The sequence below is a fragment of the Atractosteus spatula genome, chromosome 12, assembly GCF_055471065.1.
Source record: "Atractosteus spatula isolate fAtrSpa1 chromosome 12, fAtrSpa1.hap1, whole genome shotgun sequence".
Lineage (NCBI taxonomy): Eukaryota > Metazoa > Chordata > Actinopteri > Semionotiformes > Lepisosteidae > Atractosteus > Atractosteus spatula.
In genome coordinates this window covers 29,730,733-29,757,358 of record NC_142717.1, presented here as the reverse complement: position 1 = coordinate 29,757,358, position 26,626 = coordinate 29,730,733, and the positions used below count along the sequence as shown (strand labels likewise).

Here is a 26,626-nt window from a genome sequence, read left to right as displayed (position 1 = left end):
CTTTTTCTACATTACACTGTTGTGTTCAGCACTGCGATTGTATTCATGTAAAACTGGGTTATAGATTCATCAGAACATTGTGTTTGCACTACATAAGCATTAAAAATCTCTGAAGGACAGAAACATTTTGAGACTAAACACAATATTTGACAGTCTTTTTTGTCATTCCTAATGTGATGCTGGAAACGACTTACAGAAAAACAGGAACAAACCACAGAAAAAAGTGGTATGTAATCACCTAAGTATGTGACCCTTTCACAACAAAAAATTAATGAGAGACCTAGTACATGGCAAGAAAATGAAAACAGGAAGGGCAGCTTTCCCATTATGAGTGTGAACGAAGAAGCTGCGGCTGTAAATGTCTGCCTCTGAATTGTCGGACACTCAATGCACACTAATTAATGTATTGTAGAAACATGAAACCTAGCAGGTATTGAAAAGTTCCTGCAAACAATTTAAATTTCTTCAAAGAACCTAAGGAAAAAAACCTGGAATGTAACATTTCTGTCACTTATTTTCGCCACTTTGAAAAAAAATGTGTACCCCTAAAATGGAAAAGTGCATTTTGCAATTCATTTTTAAAATATATAATTTTTAATTCTGCTTATGTATATAACTAGGGAATGTACGGTGTACTTTATTATAAATGTTACTGCAAGTAAAATAGCAGAGTAGGGGAAATGGGAGTCTCTGTAGTCTACCACTTCATTAGAAATGGAAATAAGCTTTACACAGTGTTAAATTAAGATGACTCAAGCAAAACTGATGATTACACATAATACTGGCATCAGATTTAAATTTGTCACAAACATTGTTCGATTTATACGTGTACAGCAGATTCTTCTTATTTCATCAGTTTCCAGGCGACAGACACACAGGGAAAAAATTAATGTATTTTGAGGGGTTATTGATAAGTATATAAAAAAACTTTCAGAGTTTTGGTTTTTCTGCTGTCTGAGTATGAATTACTTAACTGAGAGTGCAAGACCAACTCGCTAATAATCCAGCATAATCTCTTTAGAGACAAAGATTAGACTTCAATTCCTAATTGACTAACTTTTCAAATTTAACAGTCATTTCTGTCTAAGTCCTGGATGGAGGGCATCTGGTATTAAAATAAGATATAATATTTTAATGGTAAGCCAGGCTCAATCTTTAAAACGTATTGAAAAAAGTAAAATATATTTACAACACTAGGAAAGCCTGTTTAATGAGCAAGGAATCCACACAATGGCATTTTGATGGCAGGTCTGTCACTCTTGTGTCTCAAGTTATTCATGGATTGCAAAATATAAACAAGAATGATATACAATAAAGCAAAATTGGAATACTAAGTCTGTTGTGGAAATGTTGACCAAGGATAATCAGAGGATAATCTACAGTATGTAACTGTGCCCAGACACAACAGGGGAAAATGTAATTATAAATCATCATACAAATCTTTACCTTTTTGTGAATCATCGGGATCTTTAAGTTCTTTCTGAGCTTCTTCAATCTTATCTGAAAAAAATACAGAGAAAGAACCGTTGGAAAATTACAATTATCCGAACTTCCACAGTTTCCGAGGCACCTTTCTTGGTACTTAACCAAGTAATTCAGCTTAGAAAAAAACACAAACGGCCTAGTGCTTTTTCCATTACTTTTGAATTTTAGCCCTCATGAAATAAGCTTGGTCTTTGTACCTTTTACATATAAAGCCTTAGGAACACCATGCAAATCAGAGAAAGTGGGAGGAGGTAACGTTTAAATTAATCAATGAGTAATGTTGTGAAGGAATTCCTTTTATTCTCCTAGATGTAGATGATCTGAACTGAGATCAACCCCTGTCTCAGTCTTGTGTATCTTCAAATCCAGCATAATTATTTCAAATATATATGAACAAACATATAAAGAGTGCAATATAAAATAAAAAAGAAAAAAATGTTTTAAGGATAGCTTTGTTAATTCAAGATCTGTAATATACAAATACAGCTTTGTAAAAAATATCAGTTCACAGGACTTCCTCTCCTCAGTCACTGAAATAAGAAAGACTCAATGAAGCAAGACAGGAAGAATGCCATTTATTAATTGAGTTCCCCAGGAAAACAACCTTGCACCCTTACAATTTTTATAAGAAAATCAAGGAACCTGCAGTACATCCTATTACAAAGAGTACTAAGGTAATAAACAAAAATCTTAAAAAGTCTCTGGAGAACACAATACCCATCTAATGAGAGCTCCCTTTGTGGTGAGCAATTGCTTTTCCATCCTCAGAGTAGCCTAATCCCTGCTGAAGTAATACTGTAGTTCAGGTGCTTAGATAGCTAATAAAAGCCCAGTAGTCTTGTTCCATGACCATATATAGAGTAGCATAGCATTAGAACAATAAATTTTTATTATTAGATTCTTGATGTCCAAAGAAATATAGATTTGTACTCATTTAGAGTTACTGCTACATAGTTTAGATACACTTTGTGTGCTCTGTACACAGCTGGAAAAAATATTTTCATTAAAAAAATATTTTAATATGAACCAGTATAAAATAAATATATAAGTGAATACCTGATGGAAAATTAGTGGCAGATATCCTTGTGTTAGACAGCACCTTCAGGTTTAACGAAAACCTAAAACCCTGCAGTATGATCCAGGCCCTGATGGGTTCAGTTAGGCTGGTTAAGTTGATTCAGGCTAATGAAAACCAGAAGTACTTGTGAATTGGTATCACAGTACTAAGAAATAAGAAAAAGGGTAAAAAAACATATTCTCTGAAAGAGGTAAAGAGAATAGAAGCAAACATGGTAGCTAAATATTTTTATACCCATTCTGTCTGTCTCAATAATGCCATTTTCATACACCGCCTTCACCAGTATATGAATACAGTATATGTAAAATATAAATCTACATACCGTATCTGTTGCTTCTTCAGTGAAATGAAAATCTGTTATTTCACATCTATCCTGAATCTAATCTTCTCATCTAAAAAAGTTGAACTACAGTATGTCTATCGATTTTTGTTCAAAAACTTTTCCATTTGTTTGCAATGAATGTATAAGAGTTTAATTCTTCAATAGACTGTAAAGTCTAAAAGAAATGCTAACTAGTTCCTTGAGTGGCTGAACCAATAAAGGTACTCGCTCAAGTGCAGGTGGAGCTCTATAATGCATGTGTCATGGGTTCAAGCCTGGGTCATTTCACTAGTGGACTGTAAGTGGGATTTTCCTAGCGTTGGCTCAAATTTGGCTGCAGCCTTGGCGAGGGACATGCTTCTCCTCCCGTCAGCACTAGCCTCTCGGTGATGATGGGGCTGTGTTTTCTGTGATGTATTAAAAGCCAAACGGCTCGAAAGTGGGCGGGCTAGAGGAATCTGTTTACACTTTCTCAGTCTCCCCACGTTGTTGCAGCAGATTTTGAAGTTGGGAGCCAAGATGTGAAAAACACTTAAGTGATTGTTCTTAATCAGGTAATCGCAAAAAAAGAAATGCTGCCTGTGCTTCTTACACAGTAGGAATAATATACTTTTAAGTAGGAATATACTTATAATAGACTTTTAAGTAGGAATAAATACTTTGTGGTGTTTATAGGTTATTTGCATAGCTTCAATTTATTAAAGTATGTGTAAAGGTGTAAAGTATAATAACATAGCACGGTGAATAAAAGAAGAAATTAGGTAATGCTAACTACATCCTTCCTTCAAACACCTAAACGGACAATCCAGAACTACAGGAACGTTATTTTAAAAAGACATGGCAGAGGAAGCAGATAATGCGGTAAGTCTTACAGTAACTATTAATATTATTATATGGTAATGACCCATGTCCCCTGGTGTTAGATTGCCCCCATGAGCTCTCCCTTTTTACCCCAACTTCATCCCTTTCCTGCCTTTTCCCAAGATAAAAATGGGTAAGAATCCCTGCTCTTTCTCTACGTTCAGTGGATGCCTGCTGTCTTTCTCTCTTTTTCCCAGCTATTTCACCTGCTCCATGACTAGCACGCCCCACCGTAATGAAGAGAGCAATCAAACTGTCAGTGACCCTCATCTCTACCTGTCATTCCCCAACCAGCCACCGCTGAATCGGGAGTGTTTGTTACAATATTATTGACTCCTTAGAAACACATGCTAGATTATACAACACACCCTGGAAGTCAATTAAATGTATCAAACTTGCAGGACTACTATAAATCCACATCACAGCTAATAAATCTGATCACACATACAAACCATATGTTGAGGTACACTTACATCGCAATGTCAGCTGGCTGCTCTACACACTATGTAAAAAGCCATCAATCTGAACTGTCCCTACTTTTTAAAACCAATACTCCAATTTTAAAAAGGCTAGTGTGATTTTCAAGGTATCCTGTGAGTCCATTATGCCTCTACAAAAGCAGAAATGAGAGACATTACAAACCTACTCAAGGATGCCTCTTCATTTTATTGCAGTTATTTATCCCAACCTTGCAAGCCCTTCAAGTTACATAATCAATAAAAAAGAAACTAAGCACACTAACCAACAGTTGTCAGAGCCAGGGTCTCTGGTCAGGCCTAGTGCACTGAGGCTGCAAATGGGGGAAGCAGAGACCCTGTTGTTTCACTGTCAGGAGACTGCTCAGCTTCCTCCTGGGAAAACTGCTACACATGTACTGGAGCTACCTGTGCTGATTCTACTTCACAGGAAGACTACATGTACTGCAACTTAAAAAATAAAAAATAACTCTTATGCTTGTGTATAGTGTTAAGAATACCATATTAAATCACAGACCATTTAATTATACATGTTCTACAGCGCATGCAATGCAATTAAATAAGTGATTATTGTAAAGTATGTTGGAATTAGCACCAGAAAACAACACAACAGAAAATTTAAAATTCACTGGTAGAATTGTTGCGACCACAGTCCAGTAATATAAATGCTCCGAGAACAAAGAAAAATGCTTAAAAGCTCTCAGATAGTAAAATGGATATTAAGCACAATGTGTTCTCTTACACCCAAATTGTGTTTTTTTGTTCTCTTACACCCAAATATTTCAACTGGATGATTAAATTACACAATTATCACTGGCACATTAAAGCTGCGTAGGCTACCCATGCCAGGAGATCAACTCTTGTGCATACCATCCAGAGTCATGAAAACGAAACTGTCTTCCTTTTCTGCCTTAGTTACAGTGCAGTGTAGCCTCAGCTTTACGTCACTAAACCAGAATTAGATCACATGCTGAGCCAATGAGTCCTCCTGAGTGACAATGATTTAACAGGCTTGAGCAGGCTCTGCAACTGTTGCTGGTGTTTCCCTATTCTGACAAGCCGGGGAGGCTTAACTATGTTATTCAGTTCCAGCCAATCAGGGCAGGTTGAGGCGACTCACTTCAGCGGAAGTCCCAGCGCATTAGGCAACATCTCTGAAAGGGAGATTTCCTTCAGCAGCGCTGCACAAAAAGTATTATTAGTGAAAATACTGCCTACCCGTAAATGTAAGCATGTCCTATAAGGAAAGCACTGGGAAATCACTCTTAATTGCTCTGCCATTGCAACATAATTTGCGAAGACACCCAAATCCCATCGGGATTTTTATGCATTCTATATACATTTTTTTAAACAAAGGGCATTTTTAAACAGGAAGTGTGTGAGACTTCTCTTTGTAGATTTATATTCAGCATGTTTTTCAAGTTTCAACTGTTTAGTTGCTCTTATTTTAAGACCAATTACAGACTATAAGGCAGTGTAAGTAAGAGCTAAACTGGAAACCACAAGACCCCCATGACCTAACAGGACAGAAACTTTGCCCCCATGTTTGGCATAAGTTTCTACTTCCAATTGTGAAATAATTTGTTTCACAGAGGTTTTAGAACATCTGAAGGGAGTCCAATTTGTCTGCTGTAAATATGTTATAACAGCCATTATTATGCCATTTATAATAACCAAGTAAACATGCTTTTTCATTTTCCATGACTTTTTTGCCAGCATGCCAAGTCTTTCTTTGTTCAACAAACTTGCAGTCTGAACTAAGAGTGTGTAGGTGTAACCACTAAAAGCTCTAAGGATCAGCTGCAACAAAAAATTGATGGCTTGAGCTCTTGACTGTTTCTCTCTCCGCAAAGGTTACCTGTATGAGAACATGTCACATTGAACACTCTGTTCCAACAGAGTGGCCACTGGCTTTTTGGGAATGTCCAAGAGAAAAAATAAAAAGCACCAACAGAAAGTCAGATAACGGTAAGAACTTTCGGTTCCAGGGAGAGAGGATTACAGTAGAAATCTTTATACTCAAATAAGTAAGAGATGGCATCATGCCAATACGTGGGCTCTCATAGCAATCAGAATGGCATTTGCAGTCAGTGTACTCTATGCTGGTATTACAACAGTGTGCATCAAAACTGTACCCTTCATACCAGCCTTTTGATGCTTGAGCCTCACTAATGTAAAAGAGGCATTTTTTATGATTAGTCCAATTAATATACATTTGGAGTTCTGTTTTAAACAAAACTAATAATCTATGAACTACTCAGTCTATTCCCTAAAAACATTTTTAAATAAATAAAATTGAAAAGTAAATCCATTTTAAAACATACACTTGTGCAGATTTGTGGTGGTTATGTAAAAACGCTGATCTGAGGAATAATTAAACATCTTTCCTATCAAGAAAGTTATTGTTGCCTTACCAAACCTTTCCAAAGAGGCCAGCCATTCTCGTCAGGGCCTGACAGCAATGTCACAAGTCTGATGTTTCAGAAAGCATGATTGTGTGAATCACACAAGCTCAGGAACACTCACACAAAACAAAGACAGAATGAAACCAGACAGGAGTCTTTTTTTCTCTGCACATGAGAGAAGTATCATGGAACTCTTGGAGATCACCTTCTATTTCTGTCTGTGCTGTTTGCTGTTTCAAATGACTGGTGCTATTCTAAATGTGATTATTTCAAGAAAAGAAAGAGCTCTGTAGCTTCCGGTATTCCACGATGATTCACAGAAGTCAAAAAAGTTTTGAAAAGGACAACACTTTTAATGAATTTTGAGAATCTCTATCTGTGTAATACAAAAAATGTATGTTTAATATATAGTAGTAATCTACATATTTGGAAAAAAAATCCAAACTGAACAGTATGTCTTACTTAAAGATCCTAGTATATAAACATTCTGTATTTGTATTGTAAAATGGTCCAGTCCATTACTAAATGCAGTACAGGAAGAAAGGTAAGAGATAAACACACTTAAGATTATCTCATTTATTCTAGAAACTAATTGATTCGCTTTTCATTTGATAAGGAAGTAGAATTTAACTAGTTTCTCTGTTTTTTTCAAACCTTAATTCTACACCTGTTATTATTGAGGTCCTGAAAGAATCGGGTGTGGGTTAAATTAAGTCAAATAGCAATCTGTCCGTGTCAGTCTTAAACACTACAATGAATCTCATCCAAAGAGCAGTCAACGCATCTACACCCGGACAATTATACATCTCTTAATAATGAGGGACAGTTAAAACCCATCTACAAATGAGGCATTAAATATAAAGTTTGTCTACACAGACTTACACTATGTCCAAAACATCATAGGGTCAAGTATTAATAGTAGTCAATTATGATCATGATTTTAAATTTTCCATTACTTTGGCAGTGCTTATTACCTCTTGTACTTTAAGATTTAGAACATTTCCTTTGCCTCCCAAAGCTTATTCCACAAAACTAAAAGTGCACAAAAAATAATTTAGACCTTCCTTCCACTTTCAGATCAGATATTTTCTTTTCAGTTCACACTTCCTGAACAATCTGCTTTAAGAAATCATTGGAATGTGTAGGTGTTTTTAAGACACATTCTCACAATATTTTTCTTCTCTGTTTAAATAGTTGAGATGGCATATGAATTACCTGAAAAAGACAGGAAGTGGTTAGTCGTTTTTGAAGTATTGTTAATTCTTCTCTTTCCGATTTTGAATAGCCTTTTTGATGTCGTTGAGTCTCTCTAACACTAGAACTAAAACCCACCCTAACCCCATGAGGAAGACTGACTGCTATTGAAGAACTCCCATTTGCATGACTGACTTTCATGAAATGTGCTCCATGCCCTCACAGCTATAACAGAATATGTTACAGATGGTCCAAAGTTATGCCCAACACCCAAAGGCGTAGAGAGGAATTTACATGTGGGCACAACATTAGCAGACAACGTAAATGAGTAGTAAAAGAAAAAAAAATAGGCAATTGTCATACAGTTGGTTGTTTTTCAAATAAAATGAATGAACTGCCATTTTTATTCCCTTGTGTTGGGCACTGAGTAGCGGAAAAGTTTCTACCCAGTAATAGAATATCCCATGTAAGCAGACAAGATTTGTTTTTGAGAAATGTAACAGCTAGCTGCTCTTCTTGTTCTGCCCCTGTCATTTTGAGATGATTCCAGGTTTCTGGCAACTGAATAAGTAGCTTTCCAAAGTCATGAAAAAATAAACAAATGCGCGAATGAATCCTAAAAAATCTAAATTTTATTAATTTAGTGTATGACCATAAAAAAACATAGAGAAAGCTGAACATCAATAAAATAAGCAAACACTTTAGAAAGTGATCTATTCTTTACAAGATATTTATACGGCATTTGTTTGCTGTGCTTAATTCAATGGCCTTTATATTGCACTTGATTTCCATCACTTCTGCTAAGGTAATAAAATGAATAATCAGAAGCAAATTATAAATGACACATACAAAACATGGCTAAAATAGCATGAGCGTGACTTTCATTATAATGTGTTCTGTTGAAGCTTTTGGTTTTTCCAAAGCAACATACATTTGTACCCATTTATATGTCTGGGCATTTTACTAGAGCAGTCCAAGAAATGTACAGTACCTGGCTCCAGGGTACAACAGGAATGTTCCACCTCAGATTTGAAGCCGCCAGCTTTCCAGTTCTGAGTGTAGAGGTCTAACCATTTCTCCACACTGCTGCTCCCAAAAGGAAGAAACATACTGTGCATTGACAGCCCCTCATAGAGGTTATTAGTTCAATTAGTATCTTTGTTAAAGCAGTAACCTTTTTAATTATATACCTTTAGAGTAAAAAGTTAAACACATCTGCTGCAAGTAGTCTCACAATTTCTCATTCACAGCTAGCTGAAGCTTATGTCTTTTTTTATATCTGTGGTGCAAAATTTTAATAGAAAGGATGAGGTTTCAGATGCTTTTAGAGCTTTCTCATTTTGAAGAATACTGTGCAACAACACTAAAGTAAACTCATAACAAAACTCAGTTTTTCTCCTCCCATCACATGTTCTCTCAACAAATATTTTTGTAAGGAAATGAATTATTTATTGATGACCCCTCATATGTGTATAAATCTCTTGGAATTTTACTTTAACTTTCACAGTTCAGGATGAAAAATGACTTGTTCAAATTGGTAAACAGGCAGAGATTTGCTAAGGCCATCTGACCTCCTTTAAATACTACATCTTTTGAACACACTGCCCATGGTGAGTCTGACCATCTGGATAAACTGGACCTTGTACAGCACCAGCGAGGTTAAAATATTGTTGACGTGCGTACTGCAAAACAAGATCTGTTTGTTACCTCAATATGGCCATTTGTGGACAAGAGATTTTTATACTTAGGACACTATAAATTTTTGCAGGACCAAAGCATTTTCCAAAACAGCACAACAAACCAGACAGTGATCAATTAACCTTTTGTTACTCATGGGGTGAGAGGTCTAAAACTGAAACAATCTGCACCAGCAGCCCTACTACACAGCAGATCAGGTGGAGAAGTGAAAAACTGCTTCATCAGCTGAATTAAGGGGGAACATTAAGTAGGTGGAATATAGCCAGGACATCAGGATAAACACACATATTCAGTGACCCCTGTGACGATACTGAGGTATTGTTTTGGAAATTCTAGTATGGATAGAAGAGCGCCACCAACTGGTCCTCCAACATCACTTTCTTAGAGGTCTCGCATCCCAGTAAAGACCAGACTTGTCCTTGCTTAGCTTCTGAAATCTCAGGAGATCAGGCTAGAATGAGGTAAAGCCGATGTCATTATGTACATTTTTTTTTCTGTTTTTGGTAACAGAAACAAAGGGGTGGACATGACATTATGACATTTTTTATGTCAAAACACAGCACCTTGCCTTTATGTAGTGGTGGGCTGGAAGAATGCAGTGATGTCCATTTTAAACATAACTTTGACAGAATTATTTTGCTGCAAGTTTGCTTGATCAGTTGGTTGTTCCATTAATGACCTTTTAATTTTTTCAGTTTACAAAAACTAGCCAAGAACTGCAAAAATTATTATATCTGTAAATGCAATATGCACTGTATACATAAAGTGATGAACTACAAGCAAAAATACTTTCCTGTTTATAGAACATGGCAATTTTTAGGGCTTGTTTATAATTAAGTTAGATGCAAACAGGGTCTGTAATAATTAACATGCATGTTACCAAAGAAACATATTATGAGATTTAAGCTAATAAATGAACCAAATCTGTACCTAAAAGCAACAACAGCAGAAATACTATAGCTGGAGAATGGAAATAAATTAAGTGTCTAATGCAAGAGCAAGTCTGGATAGTCTTCTGTTATACTTTGACAGTTTAGTCAATATTGTGAGTTTGTAAATCTTGTTTAAAAAAAAAAACAATGAAAGGACACCTCATATCAACAGATAAACTCAAAAGTAGGATTTTCAGCTTCCATTCCTATTCTTGTAATATAAATAGGAAAAGAAGGGGGAGAGCAAATGCTCATAAGTAATACATGACAGGAAATCTAAGCATATGTTGGGCTGTGTTTTTTTATTTGGATTTCAAGTCCAGTCACATCAAGTCTGGCCAAAGATGAGGGGGTGGTGAGGACTGCGTGGGAGAAAGTCACAGCAAGCTGCCTTCTACAGATCCTTGATGCATTTGGAAGCAAACAATTAAGCCTGCAGGGGAGCTGCCTTGTGTGAGTGTGGCACAGATGCATGCGTCCAGGGAGCCGAGACAGAAGATGAACGCGAGCGTACAGTGTTGAGGGTTGAATACCATTCGGTCACACGTCTTATTCCCGCTGCTCCTGACAATCATTATCATTATTAATGAAAAAGCAACTCTTTTTGATGAATAATGCATGATGACCACTTAAAAACCGAACCAAAGATATCCAGTGTCTGGCATACAGTACCTTAAATCACCTCATTTGTCTCACTATCTGTTTGCTAACCTCTTGGAAGTCAATCATAAATCTGAGAACGTACTGAAGCTCTAATGACCCAGTGTTACGTCCCAGCATGTGGTCCATGTGTTTTTTGTGTTGTATGAGTATTTGCCACAGTATTCTCATAGGTTTCTCATATACAGTACATATACTATATTGTCGCATACATATAGTACAAGTAACAGTATTCTACTTTACTTCTAGCATGGACACTAGCTTCTTTGCAGATCCAGACAAGCATAAAATACTCAGAGAAAGAGGAAATGTACCTGAAGATTGGAAGATGGACACCGCACAACAATACACAAAATGCAAGGTGATGCGAAGACCTAGACAATCTGGAGTGTAAGTGTTTTACAGGAGCCTTAAATCAGAAATAAAAATGAATTTTAAGTCTTTTTTCCCAGTTAGACCCTACTGAGTCTTGCAAAGACAAAATAAGATCTAATTAAAAAAGGGTTTTGCCTATAGCGTTTACCTATGCAAAAACCAACCCAATAATACTGAAAATACTAGAAATACATAGCCATGAATCTAAAAACAATGTAGAATCATCCTAAATATTAAATATAAATATAATTTCCCCAAAATGTTTGGGGAAGAGCAGATTCTTAAAAAGAATTACATTTTCGAAAACAGGCTTGTAGTTATCTTTAAATGTGATTGTGTGATAAAGACTAAGCCAAATATAAGAAAGTAAAGTTAAATTAAAAGGCAGAAAAATTAAAAATTCTTCATCACTGGTTTGTAATGCATGAAATAACAGGAACATTATTTCTGTTATTTCAGCTGATGGTGCAACGAACCTGCACTAGCATTTCTCTAGACCCACAAACTTACTGAAGGTGAAGCTTACATTTTTTAGCCTAGCAGTGTTCAGAAATGCTAGTTTTACACGGAAGATGTTTCAAATGTTGCCATTTTGTTGTGTTAGAGTGTGAGTTTCTGATTAAAATCAACATGGAAAGAGCCTCAGCAAAGCTGCTTCAGAACTATCAGCATCTTCTTCTTCTACTCTCTTCGTAAAACAAGACATATTTACTCTTTTAATACTGGCAAGGGTGTTCAACAAGCCAGACTGTCTGAATTTTCATGTTCATATTCTCAGGCTGTAAGCACATGCACACACTGAAAACAAACTGTAACTGTAAACTGTGGAAGCACTGAAATGCCAAACAACTATAACTCGTTTTTTTACACAATTAAAAGTTTCCCAATACAGCAAACGTTGCACCTAATTTGACTTGAATTCTAGGATAAAATCTTCAACTTCAGTAAAGAACTCTAATTTAGAGTTTGTTTTTGTTATTAACTTTTATGTAAGGAATGACAAAAAACTGCAGGGGTATGAATGGATTATCTTTTATTTGTGAAGATGCTTTCATTGTCAAGTAAACTAGCTTATTGCTATAAAAGGAAGGAAGCTTATATTGTAGTTTATCATTCAGGACTTTTTCCCCCCAGCTCAGGACATCTCAAGAAGGAGAACACAAAAATAACCTTTCAAAACACGACAGGAACATTGGGCATTCCCAAAAATAATAAATTCAATTAATTTTTATATTCTGCGAAGGATACGTCTAAAACACCAATTTATTTCACCTGCTGCTTGATAACAACAACAATACAGAATCAGAAATTAAATGCACCAATCTCAATAAAATCTCAGATCATATTACTATAAATCCCTTTTCTTTCAGTTGATTCATTTAATGCCAATAAAACATTTGTCCTAGAAAATAAATCCCCTCTTGTCCACTATTGCTGGCCAGATTTGTGAACTTCCCTGCATGTGTTCTAGTTTTATCAACCCCCACCCCTGACAAGCTTCTGTTTGTGAATTACATTTCTGTCGCTCTGACTTTTTCCTTCAATTTCTTTTTCTTTAAACTGGGCCAGTGCCACCCACTATTCCCCACCGCATTAAACTGCCACCTCCACTAGTTACGAATCAAAGCCGTTGAGAGAAATCAGTCCTCCGCGTTTGCCTCCTAGCCATGCTAACAGAATGCCAACGCGTGGAAGTCTCACACTGCTCCCCGCATTCCGCTTCCTTTCAATTGTCTATCCTCCCCTGGAAAGATTCATATGCAGTAGGAATTGATCAAGTTTCTGCTTTTCTAGTTTCATTCACAAATGGGAAGCAAAATTTTTTTAAAAAAAGGTTTTAGAAGAGTTTAATTTAACCTACTTCAAATTCCTGTGAAAAAGGTAGATGTACATAAAAACCTGGAGATAATATTACTCAATCTATTTATTTCTAAAACACTCTAGTTACTTAGCAAAAGAAACATTACACACACAAAGTATTTAAATACAATAAAATACATATATAAAAAATATATAAAAGAAATACTCATGATAAAAATAAAGTCCTTGCTACATTTTACTAAAGACTCAGCCACAAAACATTCTTTCCCTCTTCCCACACTTAAATTTAGTCTGTTCTTCTTCACAGAATATACAAAATGTCAGTCTCAATTCAATGTGTAAAGTTCCCCTACCACATTTCTGAACTACTGCAGCATTCACCCAGCAGTTTCACTTAACTAAATCCACAGACCAAAAATGTTTCATTAACAGTAGTTAAACGAATTGAACAGGAAGCACATCTCATTAGTTTCAGGCTGAAAACAAAATTTGCACACACTTCAGATAAAGAGAAGGGGGGGGGGTTACTTTTCCACCAGAGATAACAGTACTTTGAATATTTTTCTAATAATTAATACCACTTAATTACAAAACTGCCTGGGGTGGGCCACTGTAAAAATCATTAATGTTGAAGGCTCTGCTAATGTGTTAATTAGAAGAACAATTAGTTAAGAACAAGCTAAATGAATGATTGAATATTGTGCAGTGAGTGGATTTAGGAGGAATGGTACACAATCTTCTTATTCAAAGTCTTTACACTTTACCACGTAGATAAGTGAAAGGCCACAGTTAACCCTTCTGCAAAGCGCTTCTACATAACTTTTACTGCAGGAAATGAAAGTGCTGAGTAGAGAATTGATACTAGAAAAGGTTTCAGAGGCTACAGGTACTGTAGGTACTCAGTGTTGCAGATGAAATTTTAACAAGGTATAAAAATACCCAAATGTGAGAAAAAACTAATTCAAAGTTTTGGAATAAAAATCATACCTCACAATTAATCAATTGTCTTAAACATACTTTAAGAACATTCCTGAAGTACAAAATTCTGATCAGCTTTAAAATTAATTCCAACTAAAATATTTTTTATCACTGTTAGTCTTCCCAAAATAAATTATTTTTAATGACAGGTAACTATAAAACTAAGTTATTTCAGTAAAACCATTAAATTTATAGAACAATAAAAAATAGCACCTCACCTGTGACACAGGCCTCATTTGTATATTCTATATATGTAGAAGATAAAGAGTTCGCCTTGTTATATGCATGTTTAAGAAGACATTAGACATGATTTAATGGGCTTTGGGAAAGTATTCAAAAACTCTAAATTTACAAGATACAAGATGAACAATTAACTAATACAGGTATGAAAGATCACTCTGACAAACTGATTATTTTTTTAAATTATGCACTGCACACCAAAGCACAGATACCATAACAATTAGTTAGTGGGAAGCAATAAATTCAAATTACAAACAGGCCAAGACTGAGCTTGCCAATATCTCAGAAAAAAAGATTGTGCAATATCTTCCAAACTAGCTCTCTGGGACAACTAGTTATGGAACTGATTGCAAATCAGACAAGTAATTATTTGTAAACACAAGAAACAGTGATCAACAAAATCATGCTGCTTTAAAAAAAGGGATATTTTGTCAAACATATTACTGCACTGAACATATTATTTATGAAAAAGGAAATGCAGTATTGTATAAGTTCACAGCAGACAGGCACTGAATAAAGGGACACCGATATCTTTCCTGGCATTTTCCATTTTATGAAACTGCCAATCAGAAAAATGTCTATGGGATTTATTGCTAATTTATTTCTCTGACTTCGACTGAGCCTTCTTATACTAGTTTTCTTATTAACAGGGGTATGTGATAAAGAATGAAATAATAAAAAATAAGATTCTACTTTGTTGATGCATGAAATGCAACCAATACCCAAAAAATCAATTTTATTAATGTCTAATATCAACATAAGTTTAATGTAACTCAAATGCTTTGCAATTTAATTTGTAAGACCCCCAAAATATCACAATTACATTAAGCAAGAATGCATAATTATTTCCATTAGATTTACTCTAAATTTCAAATTGTTTTTACATACATATTACTGACTGTCATAATTTAACATTTAGCTCTGAATCTATCGGAAGACAAAAGCCAAAACTCATAAGGAACAAACAAAGGATTTCAGCCTCTGTAATGGGTTTCACCTGTTCCCAAACCAATCATGATAACACATCATGAACCAAGCTCCAGACACAATCTTAAATTTAACCCATCCATCAGTCATAAATTCAAACACTTAACAATGCCTTTTTGTTTGCCAGAAACGTTTTTCCCCCCAAAGTGTGACCTTTGAGTATCTGTGATTTTGAGAATTTTATCTTATTCATTTATTAAATATTTTATCTAAAAGTGGGATGCTGTGAAGGTCAGCAGCATATACTGTATGAACGTTATCCTTAAAGGTATTGCAATATACATTTTAAAAAATAAAGCTATGTGTTTAATTAAAACATAACAAATATGCCAAAATAACCCCAATTCTCAAATGACATATGCTTGTATAACTGTTAACTTAATTGAGTTGGTATTGTTTTTCATTGTTTAAAACTAAATATTATTAAAGTTTACGACAGCATGCAACAATGCACAGAAATTAAATCCTAACTAATGAAGAATTCAACGGTGAGATTTTTTTCTGCAACTTTGTCACACTAATGGATCCCCAAAATTATTATTTAATATATGATGCTTCATTTTTTCATGTTAATCTTGTTTTTCTGCAATTTGAAGTGGTCGAGAGGACTCCACATTTAACCACATCTTGCCCAAGCAGTTTGTAACTGGACATTGTCATGGTGTTTAACTGAGGTCACAGTCGCTGGCACAAAGGTAATAGTATGTTGATGACATAAGAGAAAAAAACTACAGTAGCTGAAACATTTACATGAGGGTAGAAAAAGATAAATCCTGTGTTAGAATCCATAATGTTAGGCAAACCTTCTTTATTTGAAAAAGATTACTGGATTTTTATGGAAATCCCTATCCCTATCCCATATACTGAGGGGAAATGACATCCCAGCTAACACAACATTTGCAAATGTGGTCGGATGGTTGTGGTTTGGTTATGCTGGACGAAAATGTTTTTATAAGGGTTTTACAGTGTTATTGGAAGGATGCAGTTTGCTTATATTGTTAAGTAATTTTAGTCAACATTCCTGCCAAGTTGCAAACACTTCAGAAACTTAAATTAGTATATTATTATTAGAAGACGTTACCTGGGCAAGTTTCATAAACTCTTCGGAATGTTACGAAATTCCAAGCTGACAAGCGAACATTGCTGCATTTTTGCATTTATATTTTGTTTGTGACGACATTGTCAGGAATGTTTTGCTGACATCCCGAAGTGTTTTCAAATAAGCATTGCAACAATTTGCATTGCAACACAGAATGTTTCTGTATGGAGCTGCATCTTCATGTTACTTGGTTAGGTGGGATGACAGATTGCTCCTACTGTAAGTCAAGTCTAGGTCAAGTCTTTGGGGAATCACTATTAACAGGAGAAACAAGTGGGAGAGAGAGGTACAGTATGTGGGCAGCTACTATCTCTTAAGTTACCAGAGCGACTCTAAGCAAATAAAAACCATAGATTCTCATGAGGGAAAAGTCCCAAAATGTCCTGACCCTACCACCAGCAAAGCCTTTTGTTAAGTGACTATTATATAAGCAACGTAACAGAAGGGGCTTTTAAATCCCCAAACATGTTACCATCCACCATCAAAACTATCGGAGAATCACCATTCATACTCTGCATTGGGACTCCCCAGGCTGTCTTTACCCAAACAAAATGTATAAAGAACCCAGACAAAGAGACCAGGGTGTCATCCAGCCAGCACGTCCTTGGTTTTGAATTTGCTTATTTTATCCTTGTGCTTCTTGAGTATTACTTATATTCACATCAGTAACTGGAAAAATCTAGGACCTGTAAATGTGTTATTGAATTTTTTCCAAAAAAGGAATTTGCTGACGTGATTCAAAAAAGGGGGCTTTTCTTGGATAATGGATTTATCTGGAAAATGGGTTATCTTAAAGCACTATACACATGGGAGGGCACCCATTTTATCCATCACTGAAGAGCAGCCTCACTGCCCTGCAAATCAGGTGGAGAAGTAAAAAAATATAATTTTCCAAGTGAGTATACGTTTAGATTGTAAAGGCTCAGAGAGGAATTTAGACAGGGCTATACGGTTAATACTGCTACTTTTATGAAAAATGCCATGAAGTCTGTAATGATCAATGGCTCTCACTGTCTGTGGCTGTTTGGATTCTGCAGAGGAGGCAGAGTAAAGTACAGGAGACAACTGAGAAACTTGTCGATCTAGACTGTGCCTTGAATTTGTGAACCAAGATACACCGTGCCCTCCTTAAGTACTAGTACAGAAAAAGTAAACAATTGCTATTTTGTAGTATATTCAAGGAATTCTAATTCAAAATATAAAACTCAGCAATACCCAGAAATAAAAGGTGGCATTCTGTACTTTTGTCTCACATTCATCTTTTCATCTTGAATTCAAATTGCTTGAGTATATAGCAAAAATGTCAATTTATACTTCACTGTTCCAATACTTATGTCTATGTTACAAAACAACAGTGGCTCCCTGAATTAGTTCAAAGGAGAACAGCAGTGTTAATTCTTAGTGTTAAAAGAATATTCTAAAAAGGTCAGGTCAGATGAACTAAAAGGTGACAAAGGCAGTTGAAAGGTAGTGACAAAACCAAACTAGAAGACTACCTCAGGAACTATAGCAAAAAAAGGACTCAAGAGGAAATAAAAAAAATGATAAATGAGGACTAAAACCAGGAAGTCCATCTTCACATCAAGAGCTGTGCCTGTCTCCTAATTCCAAAAGTTTAATTGTAGAAAAACTGCTCTAATTTAGTGATTTAAAAAATCTCACAAAATAACATAAATTTAAATCCAGATCTTAATACCAAATAACTAGCTTTGTGCATACTCTTACTGTAGAAAACTAGCTGGGATGGTTCCTTAAAGAAATGTGAAAAGAATATATTGTAGTTCAGGTGGGTAGCTGTGTCAGCATGTGTAGGCTGCACAGGAACAAGTAATAGGTTTATTCCATGCTGAAAAGAGAAGAAAGAAAGCACAATGTTTCAGCCGTGGAGCCTTCCTCAGGTGTCAGAAGAAGGCCACACCCAAAGAAGGCTCCACAGCTGAAACGTTGTGTTTTCTTTCTTCTCTTTTCAGCATGGAATAAACCTATTACTTGAGAATATATTGTGATTTAAACTGTTTCAAACTGTGCAAATTCACCCATTCCTCTTGCTACAGTCATTTCTGAAACCCAAAATTCACAAAAGCCACAGCTGTATTGGTTGCCTAGGTGCTAAAGGTGAGAGCAGCTCATCATATTTTTTTAAAGGTTTTAATTCATTTTACTTTCTGAAATGACATCACACCATGTCTTGAGCTGTGAAGCTTTATGAATGCATTTTTCTTTAGTGGAGAACAAGTATGAAAATCACTATGACGTATACATACTGTATATGCAAATCCACCCTAGGAACACCTCCTTCAACTAAGAGGCAATGCCAAGAATAGCCCACTTGCTTCTTGGAACATCCAATTTCCTTTCAGTTAGCAGCACGTCCAAGCCTGAACAGTATCTTTTAGTATAATATGATTAGGGTAATTCCTGACCCACAGAAAAGCAATGACATCAGCCACTACCGCCTTTTGCTCTTCTGCTTGTTTTCTGCTAAAGAAAACAGAAACAAAAGTTTCCTGACATTTTGACCAATTGATATGTGACAAAGTTTTTGAATTACATTACAAATATTAGGTTATTAATGTTGTTTTTGTTGTTATTGTTTTGGTAATGAGCTACCTGATATGGGCCTATTATAGACCCGGAAATAGGCATAAGGCCTGTATCTGCTCAGTACAGTGAGAAACAAACCAAATATGAAAAATGCTGACAAACCTTCAATGAATTCTACTTTTCCTGCCATACCTTCATATTTTCAGCAGCATATATCAAAAACTGCACTATATAACAGCATTTTAAAATTAGAAAATATTATACTAAGTCTAATTAGCTTATTTTTGAGTGCCTATTTTATTCCAGTGTTTTAAAGTTAATGCAGTTCAAATTTGGGTTTCGCTGACTGTAGTGATGTAAAAATCCGCTCGGAAATAAGCTTAGTGTTCTTCTGCATTGTAAACTGACCTGACAAGATAAGAGCAATGAAATTGTGACAAACATGAGTTCTATAAATATGATCCTCTTATTTAAAGACAGCAGCGTAGGCAACAACGCAGAGTCTCCGTGGGATCCTCAGTGGAAGGTGCCCAAAACACTCAGTCCTATTGTGTTCTCAGCCTGATGGGAATCACGTAAGGCAGACATGCAAATTGATGTGCATGATGTACCTGCAAAGCTGGGGAAATGCAGCCGATTCCAGGTAGCTTTTACTGCTTTCACTGTTTGCAAAGCTTTCTAGAATAATCAAAATATTTTTATCAGATGAAACAGATATGAGAAGGTGACAGTGAGTCAACGGTCTTTCTCATTCTGAAGGATTTTTCAAGCCGCTTTCTTCGTACCAACTAAGGCATTTCTTATATCTGTTACAATTACCATAATGATAAGAATGCCAGAAAGAAATACAACTGAGATGTGAAGAAAAGCTCAAATAAGAGTGTGTTTTTGTTAGTCTGCTGAATGGCCAGTATGGTTTATCGATGCAGCTCTGGAACTGTTTGAGAAAACACAAGGCAACAGAATGAAATGGTTTCCTTTGACCCCTTTCCTGAGCTGTAAAACATCAATAAACAATTAAATGCTCCTCTATTGATTCAATAATCAGAGCTAACTATTCACAATTTAAGTAATTATCCTAATTTTGTATATATACTGTATATACAGTAAATCGCAAGCAAAAAGAAAAAAAGAGGATGTGTTCATTCTCACTTGACCAAAATATGTAATTCGTTTATATAAACTCCTTTTTCAAGCTATGTTTCCTTCTTTTTTACTTTAAAACTAGAAACTAATCAGCCACGAATAATATGGTGCTGTTTTGGTCACGCTAAAAGACGGGCATTTCCTTCCACAGATCTACAAAGGCTGATAAAGCACAACAGTTCCAATCACCTGACAAGTACAGTACTTCACCGTCAGAAAAGAGGACAGGGATTTGTTTTTTTCATTTCTCCCTACTCGTGTCACTTGAAGGGTATACCTGATTCCCTGGGAAAACAATCAGTAAGCCATTGCTGTTGTGTAGGGGCACTTCAAAAGTTGTTGTTTTTTTAAATCACAAAACCAAGAAATCAGGGCAAACATCCTCTCTGCCCAGGCAGTGGCAATTAGCTCACCAAATTATCTGCAGCACATGCCCAGTGTGGCCAGCAGTAATTGTCAGGGTGGCTGTCAGTCAGCACCATGACTTTTTTGTTTTGATAAGCGTGCCAAAGGGAAAATTACTGTTATTTGCTAAACCAGAGCTTCCTGAATCGGCACTGAAGGCATGACTCTGGTTTCTCCAAAAGGGTGTGCGAAAGGAGCATAATAGCAGTGTTCTTTTGTGAAACTTGATGATTGAGAGATAAACAGATACGCTTGCTTTTGAAAATAACCCAAAGCGCAAAAGCTGAGCTAATGGTACACTGGCTCTGGGGACTAGAATCCCTAAAGAAGAAAAAACACAGTGCAAACAGCACTGCTCAGACTCACTCAGAATGTAAGACAGGCAGGTGAAATATCAGATTAATGTACACCTTTCTGATTTACTATGTTTAAAAATATTACTCGATATTACATCACAATTAAACTATTTAAAGAGATGGAACAAGACCTAGCTACTACAGTATTATGCCATGTCTCAGCTTCCCCAGCTTGTATATGACACCATTTTGTGTGGCGTTCTGATTGTGAATGTGCAATGCTTCATCTTGTTTCACTTTTCAGTGTTTACAGTAACTGCTTTACCAAAGATCAATGTGTGTCCAATTAAGTCATTGCTTTCATCTTTAACACTATTTCTTCTTAATCAATGTTTTAATGTGCAAATATAAAACTTTTTTTCTATGTACTAAATATCTATTTAATAGAATATTTAAAACTTAGATAATGTCAGCTTTCAACCCACCAGGTTTCATAGACATGTACTGTAGGCTGAAGTTATGGCCTTTTCTGCTGCCTTATATGCCTACCATTTAGGTTCAGAACTCTCTAGTGACACAACAAGCAGCAGATGGAAGGACTGTCTCATTATGTTTGTTTCAAACCCAGAATCAGTTTTTGTGTTTAAACATACTCTTACATGACGTAATTTCTAGGAAGATGATATTTTGATTTTGCCCTTTTGTTTGATGCTGTCCCAGTAGTAGTAATAGTAAATCAGTAATATTAAATCTACACATGAAAATGGGGGGGATTGTAATTGAGGTGCATATGTAACCCTTGCCGTGTCTCATATCTTGGTCTGCTTAATATTATACTTGGTCTGCTTAATATTATACTATATTTTTCAATCAGTATATTATTGGTGTTATGAAAAAGTGATGCCAGATCAGATACAAACAGTGCAAATTATAACATTATCTAAGCTTGTTTGAGGGCTCATAATTTCATGCATATCTGGCATCGTGCATTTTCAATAAAGAGCACAAGGTTTACATATACAAATATGTATTAAGGGATGGGAGGAAATACAACTCACATAATGTCATGATGTGACCTCAATCAAGACAGGCAAATTGAAAGGTGTGTTTAAACGCCTCATGACGTAATTTGTGCTCTTTGTACCCATTTCCTGAGTATGACTGGAAAGGAATGATCTTTCAGTTCATAATGCAAATTTGCACTTTTGTCTTGAAGCCTATTGGTTTGAAACCGCTCGAAATGACCAGAGGCAGTTTCACAGCAATGCTAAAAGAGAAGTAGTGGCTTAGATCAAATCCTCAAAAATCTAATGATTTATTGTGCTCAATAACAGTTTTACCATTTTCAACATCATTATTATTTTGATATGCAGTTTCATTGTGCTCTCAAAATTACAGGCATCCTATAACATGAAGTCTGCTAACCAGAAGAATGCTGACAAACCTTGGGACTAATCCTTTATTTCCAAAGGCAATGCTGTAGAACAACTGCCCAGCTACAGCCGGACAAAGATCTGTTCATCAAGTGGCACACAGATATTCTATTTCCTTAATCCCCTTAATGTTCTCAATCTGTAACATCCCACCTGTTAGTTAATGAGCATCACTAAGCATTGAATAAAAGAAGTGCTAATAAGTTCATTTGGTTTAATTTAGATGTTTTAGGTCAAACACTCAGTGAACATTTGTCCGTTTTTAACATCAGAATTAAAGCATTCAGTAAAATTCTATTTCCGACAATTCTTTTAAGTATCAGCAAAAAAAAAGTTAAATGGTTAATGTTCTGACAAAAAAGTAACACTTTGCATACATCTAAACTATATGAAAAATAAATGATTTTATATTTATATTAGTTATAATATAACTATAATATGTCAAGTAATGTTTAAGGTTTTTTTAATATATTTTATATAGGTTTGTGAAAATATTTACATATCAGGTTAAAAATATTTTTTACAAGGATATTGGTATTTTTATTAAGGCAAATAGGTCCTTGTTTAAAAAAAAGTCATTCTGTACTATAATTCTGTGAGAATGACAAGAATTTACTACAGTTAACAGCATGCAAGGATAATGCCTACTTAAGTCTTTACATTTTCCATTGGGACCAACTGTCTCAGCTTAGACAAAATCAGTTTTCTTCACAGAAAGGGCATACAGTGACATATACTTCATTATTGCACCTGACCCAACATCTAATTAATGCATTCAAAGAGAACATTCCAATCACATTGCACTCAATTACTACAGCATAGCTCCAACTGTACTGCAATATTATTTGAGGTGGAGGCAGTAAATAATAAAGGCTGAATTAAACATACCCTGCTCTGGAGTGTCTTATCATTACAGTTCCTGTGACTTGTACAGTATTGCTTTTTTTCCAGTAACTGTAAACTGTACTTTTGGGGAGACTGATTCATAGTAGAGTTTCTGCACCTTGTTTTAGTCATTGTAACATGCTGATTTACTTTTTTTTTTGTTACTTTCCACTATGCAATTTTGTACCCCATCAACGTTCCGATCTTACTAAAATGAAGCTGTGCCAAATGCTTGAAAAATGTGCTCCTAAATAAAGCAGAATAATAAAATTAATTCTGGAAAAATACTGCTAAGGCAGAATGAAGATGAAACATTTTTTATAAAATTAAACGACATACAGTATAGGCATATACATAAACAAGCACACATATCTGAGAAAGTATCAGTAGGGCACAGAAACTTCTAGAAATATAAAACAAAATGTGGTATGTAAAAAGGTTAGAGAAAATGTTAATTCAATGCAGTCACACTGCTTAATATGTTATGGCGGTTAGATATATTTCACCTGTTTTCTGTGAACACACATATTCCTGTATGAGTATGTGTGTATATGAATTAATGTACACCTATCACGCAATCTTTAACTTGTAAAGGATGAATAAATTGGGTAAACTCATTCACGTGCTGCTGCTTAGCATGATATCTTTCTTTTTCATGAGACAATTAACTCTAAATAAAAACAATTCAGTCCCAGCTTAATAACATTTCTACTGAGTGGAATTTCAACACTTAATAGGGTGTCACCTTTTCTGTTTAATTATTCTTTATTTCTTACATGTTGTAGAACAAGATGGATATGAGCACCCTCATCTTTAAAATCCACAGAAATGAATTTTGTTTTGAGCTGCAATGCAGCAATCAAGAGGTTATCAGTCACAAAAAACAGGGAGGAAAACACAACAGGAAGTGTATGTAAAAGTGCTGCCCTCCTTTACCAAAAAATGGAACCAGTCATGTTGTTAAAGCTAATGCCCTGGTTTTTTTCATGAATCGGCGGGTTGAGATCCTTGAATCAATTAACGACGCATTTCCAAAGGATCTAGACTGGTCAACTGGACGCTTCTCATTTGTAACCATTCTAATGTTCTAACACTGCCCACTGGGATTCTATTATACTGCTGACAATATTCACTATTCACAAACAGTACTAAAAGTAAGTTTTGCCAAAAAACAACGTGCCTCAAGTGAATGGGCAGAATGCTACAGTATGAACTAACAAACAAGTATTTGATTCAGAATATTATGTAATGCATGGCCTATTTATTCCAAACTTTATCAAATCAAGATGTGATCTGTGCTGTTAAACATACTGTAAGATGCTTTAAATAACTCTAATCATTAAGCAGCAATATGGAAATGTGAGAAAATGCTTTTCTTTTCCTGAGGGGAAGTCTTTACTTGTGTTGTCTACATTAAAACATTAAGCCTTTCTGGTTCATTGAAATTATGTCGGAAGAGCCTAATCACCTTACTCTGATGTAGGGTAGCCCTTTCTTCGGCTGAAAGTAGGACTCCCTTTCTATTGTATTGTGAGCACGTCAATCTCAGTGCATTTACAAACCCTGTCTCCTGCGCAAAGGGTCTTCAAATTCACCTGACAGGCAAACTTCCGAAACACACCAGGACTGCAGACTAATAACCTTTCACAAAAAAGACCTACCTTGAGCCAGAACAAATTTCACACAAAAAAACCAGCTGCATTTGTTCACAATCAATGAGAGTCTCTGGGTTTCACTGCAACCCTCTTAATCTTTAATTCATACAGCAGTTTATTGTTTGAGTTTATGTTTTAATGTTTTTTTTTCATAACCACAATTTTTCTTAATTTCCCCTTTTACACTGCAATGCTATATAAACAGAATCTGTTCAAAAACAATGCGTAGTGGATCCGTGCTTTAAGGTTTTGAAGGCAAAAAGAACAAAACTAGTATGTTTGAGTACCTTTGTGATACTCTTTAAATTCCCCTGTACTGAAAAACAGAGTGTAGCTGAAATTCTTCACAGCAATAATCCAAAATGGAAAAAAAGAACAAAGAAAATGGTTTTGGTATCAAAACTGCGGACTTACCTCAAAGCCTTGGTTACACCAGCACTTGAAAGTCCTCACCTCTTCTCCTAACTTAATATTAGTGATGCAAGGCAGCTGTTTACCAACATCCACTCTCTCTCTTTCCATCCTTCGGTCGCAATTTAGAGACAGCTCGTGACGTCTGCATTCAGACTGTCAACTTTCAAAACAAGAGAGGAGCATACTGCAGTCCTAAACCCTTATGCATTCACCCCAAGCATGCAGCTACAACTCTGTCAACATAAAAAATAACTAGCAACCCACTTGTGGTACTCAGCCTCCCACACTCGAAGAGGTGCTATAAATATGCATCAATCCCTTTTGTACATTGATCCTATCAGTGCAGGTAGAGTGTGCAGCATGCCTCCAAGCAGTTCATATTTTGCAAGCATGCTAGGAGGAAGCACAGCAGACTCGATGGGGGGAACCAGGCTGCAACGGAGTGCTGAGAGCCTTTTCTGCATTTGATTCACACCTGCTGTGCTTTCTTTCAGAGCGTAGCTCACAAGTCAGATTACCAGCCAGCTGACAGGTCATCCCCCGTTATCTGCGCTAAGGCGCACACCTGAATTGCCCCTGCCACAGCGAATTATGTGCAGTGAGCAATTCCCAGACGTAATTCAAACTCCCTTTCGCAGACGCGTAGGGATCCTAGAATCCACCCCCGCCAACTCTCCATGGCAACAGTTGCTAAAGTAGAGGCAGCCCACATGTTACGCAAGCAGACAGAGCACGAAACGCTGCCAGCAGGCTACAAATGTCAGCAGTTGTAGCTGTCCTCCCCCTCTTGCTCGCTTTCTCCCTGCCTCGCACACTCTGCTGTATTTCACACAGACAAGATTTAAAGAGAAAGGATCTCCAGTAGTGCAGCTGCTGTACCTGCAGAAGCTTCACTTAGCATTTTTTCCAGGAGCATCACAACGCTGTGCTCAGACCAGACAGTTGGAGGCACAGGTTTTTCAACAAGAGGGTTTGGGTGTCAAACAACGTGATTAACATGCCTACACCTGACACCATCACCAAGACAAAGTGCCTTCACGTATTTCTGTCTCCAAAACTATCAATGTTCTTATTCATTTTCATTTTTTCTCATCTGCATATATATGGAACGCAAAGCAAAACACTACATCAGGAGCATTGCACAAAATTCAAGTATAAATAAAAAATATTACTGTATAAGTAAACTCTTATTTTAATGCTGAACTACAGTATACTCTTTATTCAAAATTTAGAGCAA

At 36.0% G+C, this 26,626-nt stretch overlaps 1 protein-coding gene across 2 annotated transcripts in view; it reads right to left on the bottom strand.

Moving 5' to 3' along the window:
• hivep1 (HIVEP zinc finger 1) overlaps positions 1-26,626 on the bottom strand; it is an 82,297-nt gene that overhangs the window by 33,495 nt on the left and 22,176 nt on the right. For both annotated transcript variants that reach the window (XM_088929255.1, XM_088929256.1), the window contains exon 3: positions 1,447-1,500. In XM_088929255.1, the coding sequence (XP_088785381.1) occupies positions 1,447-1,500 (54 nt within the window). The remainder of the gene's footprint in view (positions 1-1,446; positions 1,501-26,626) is intronic.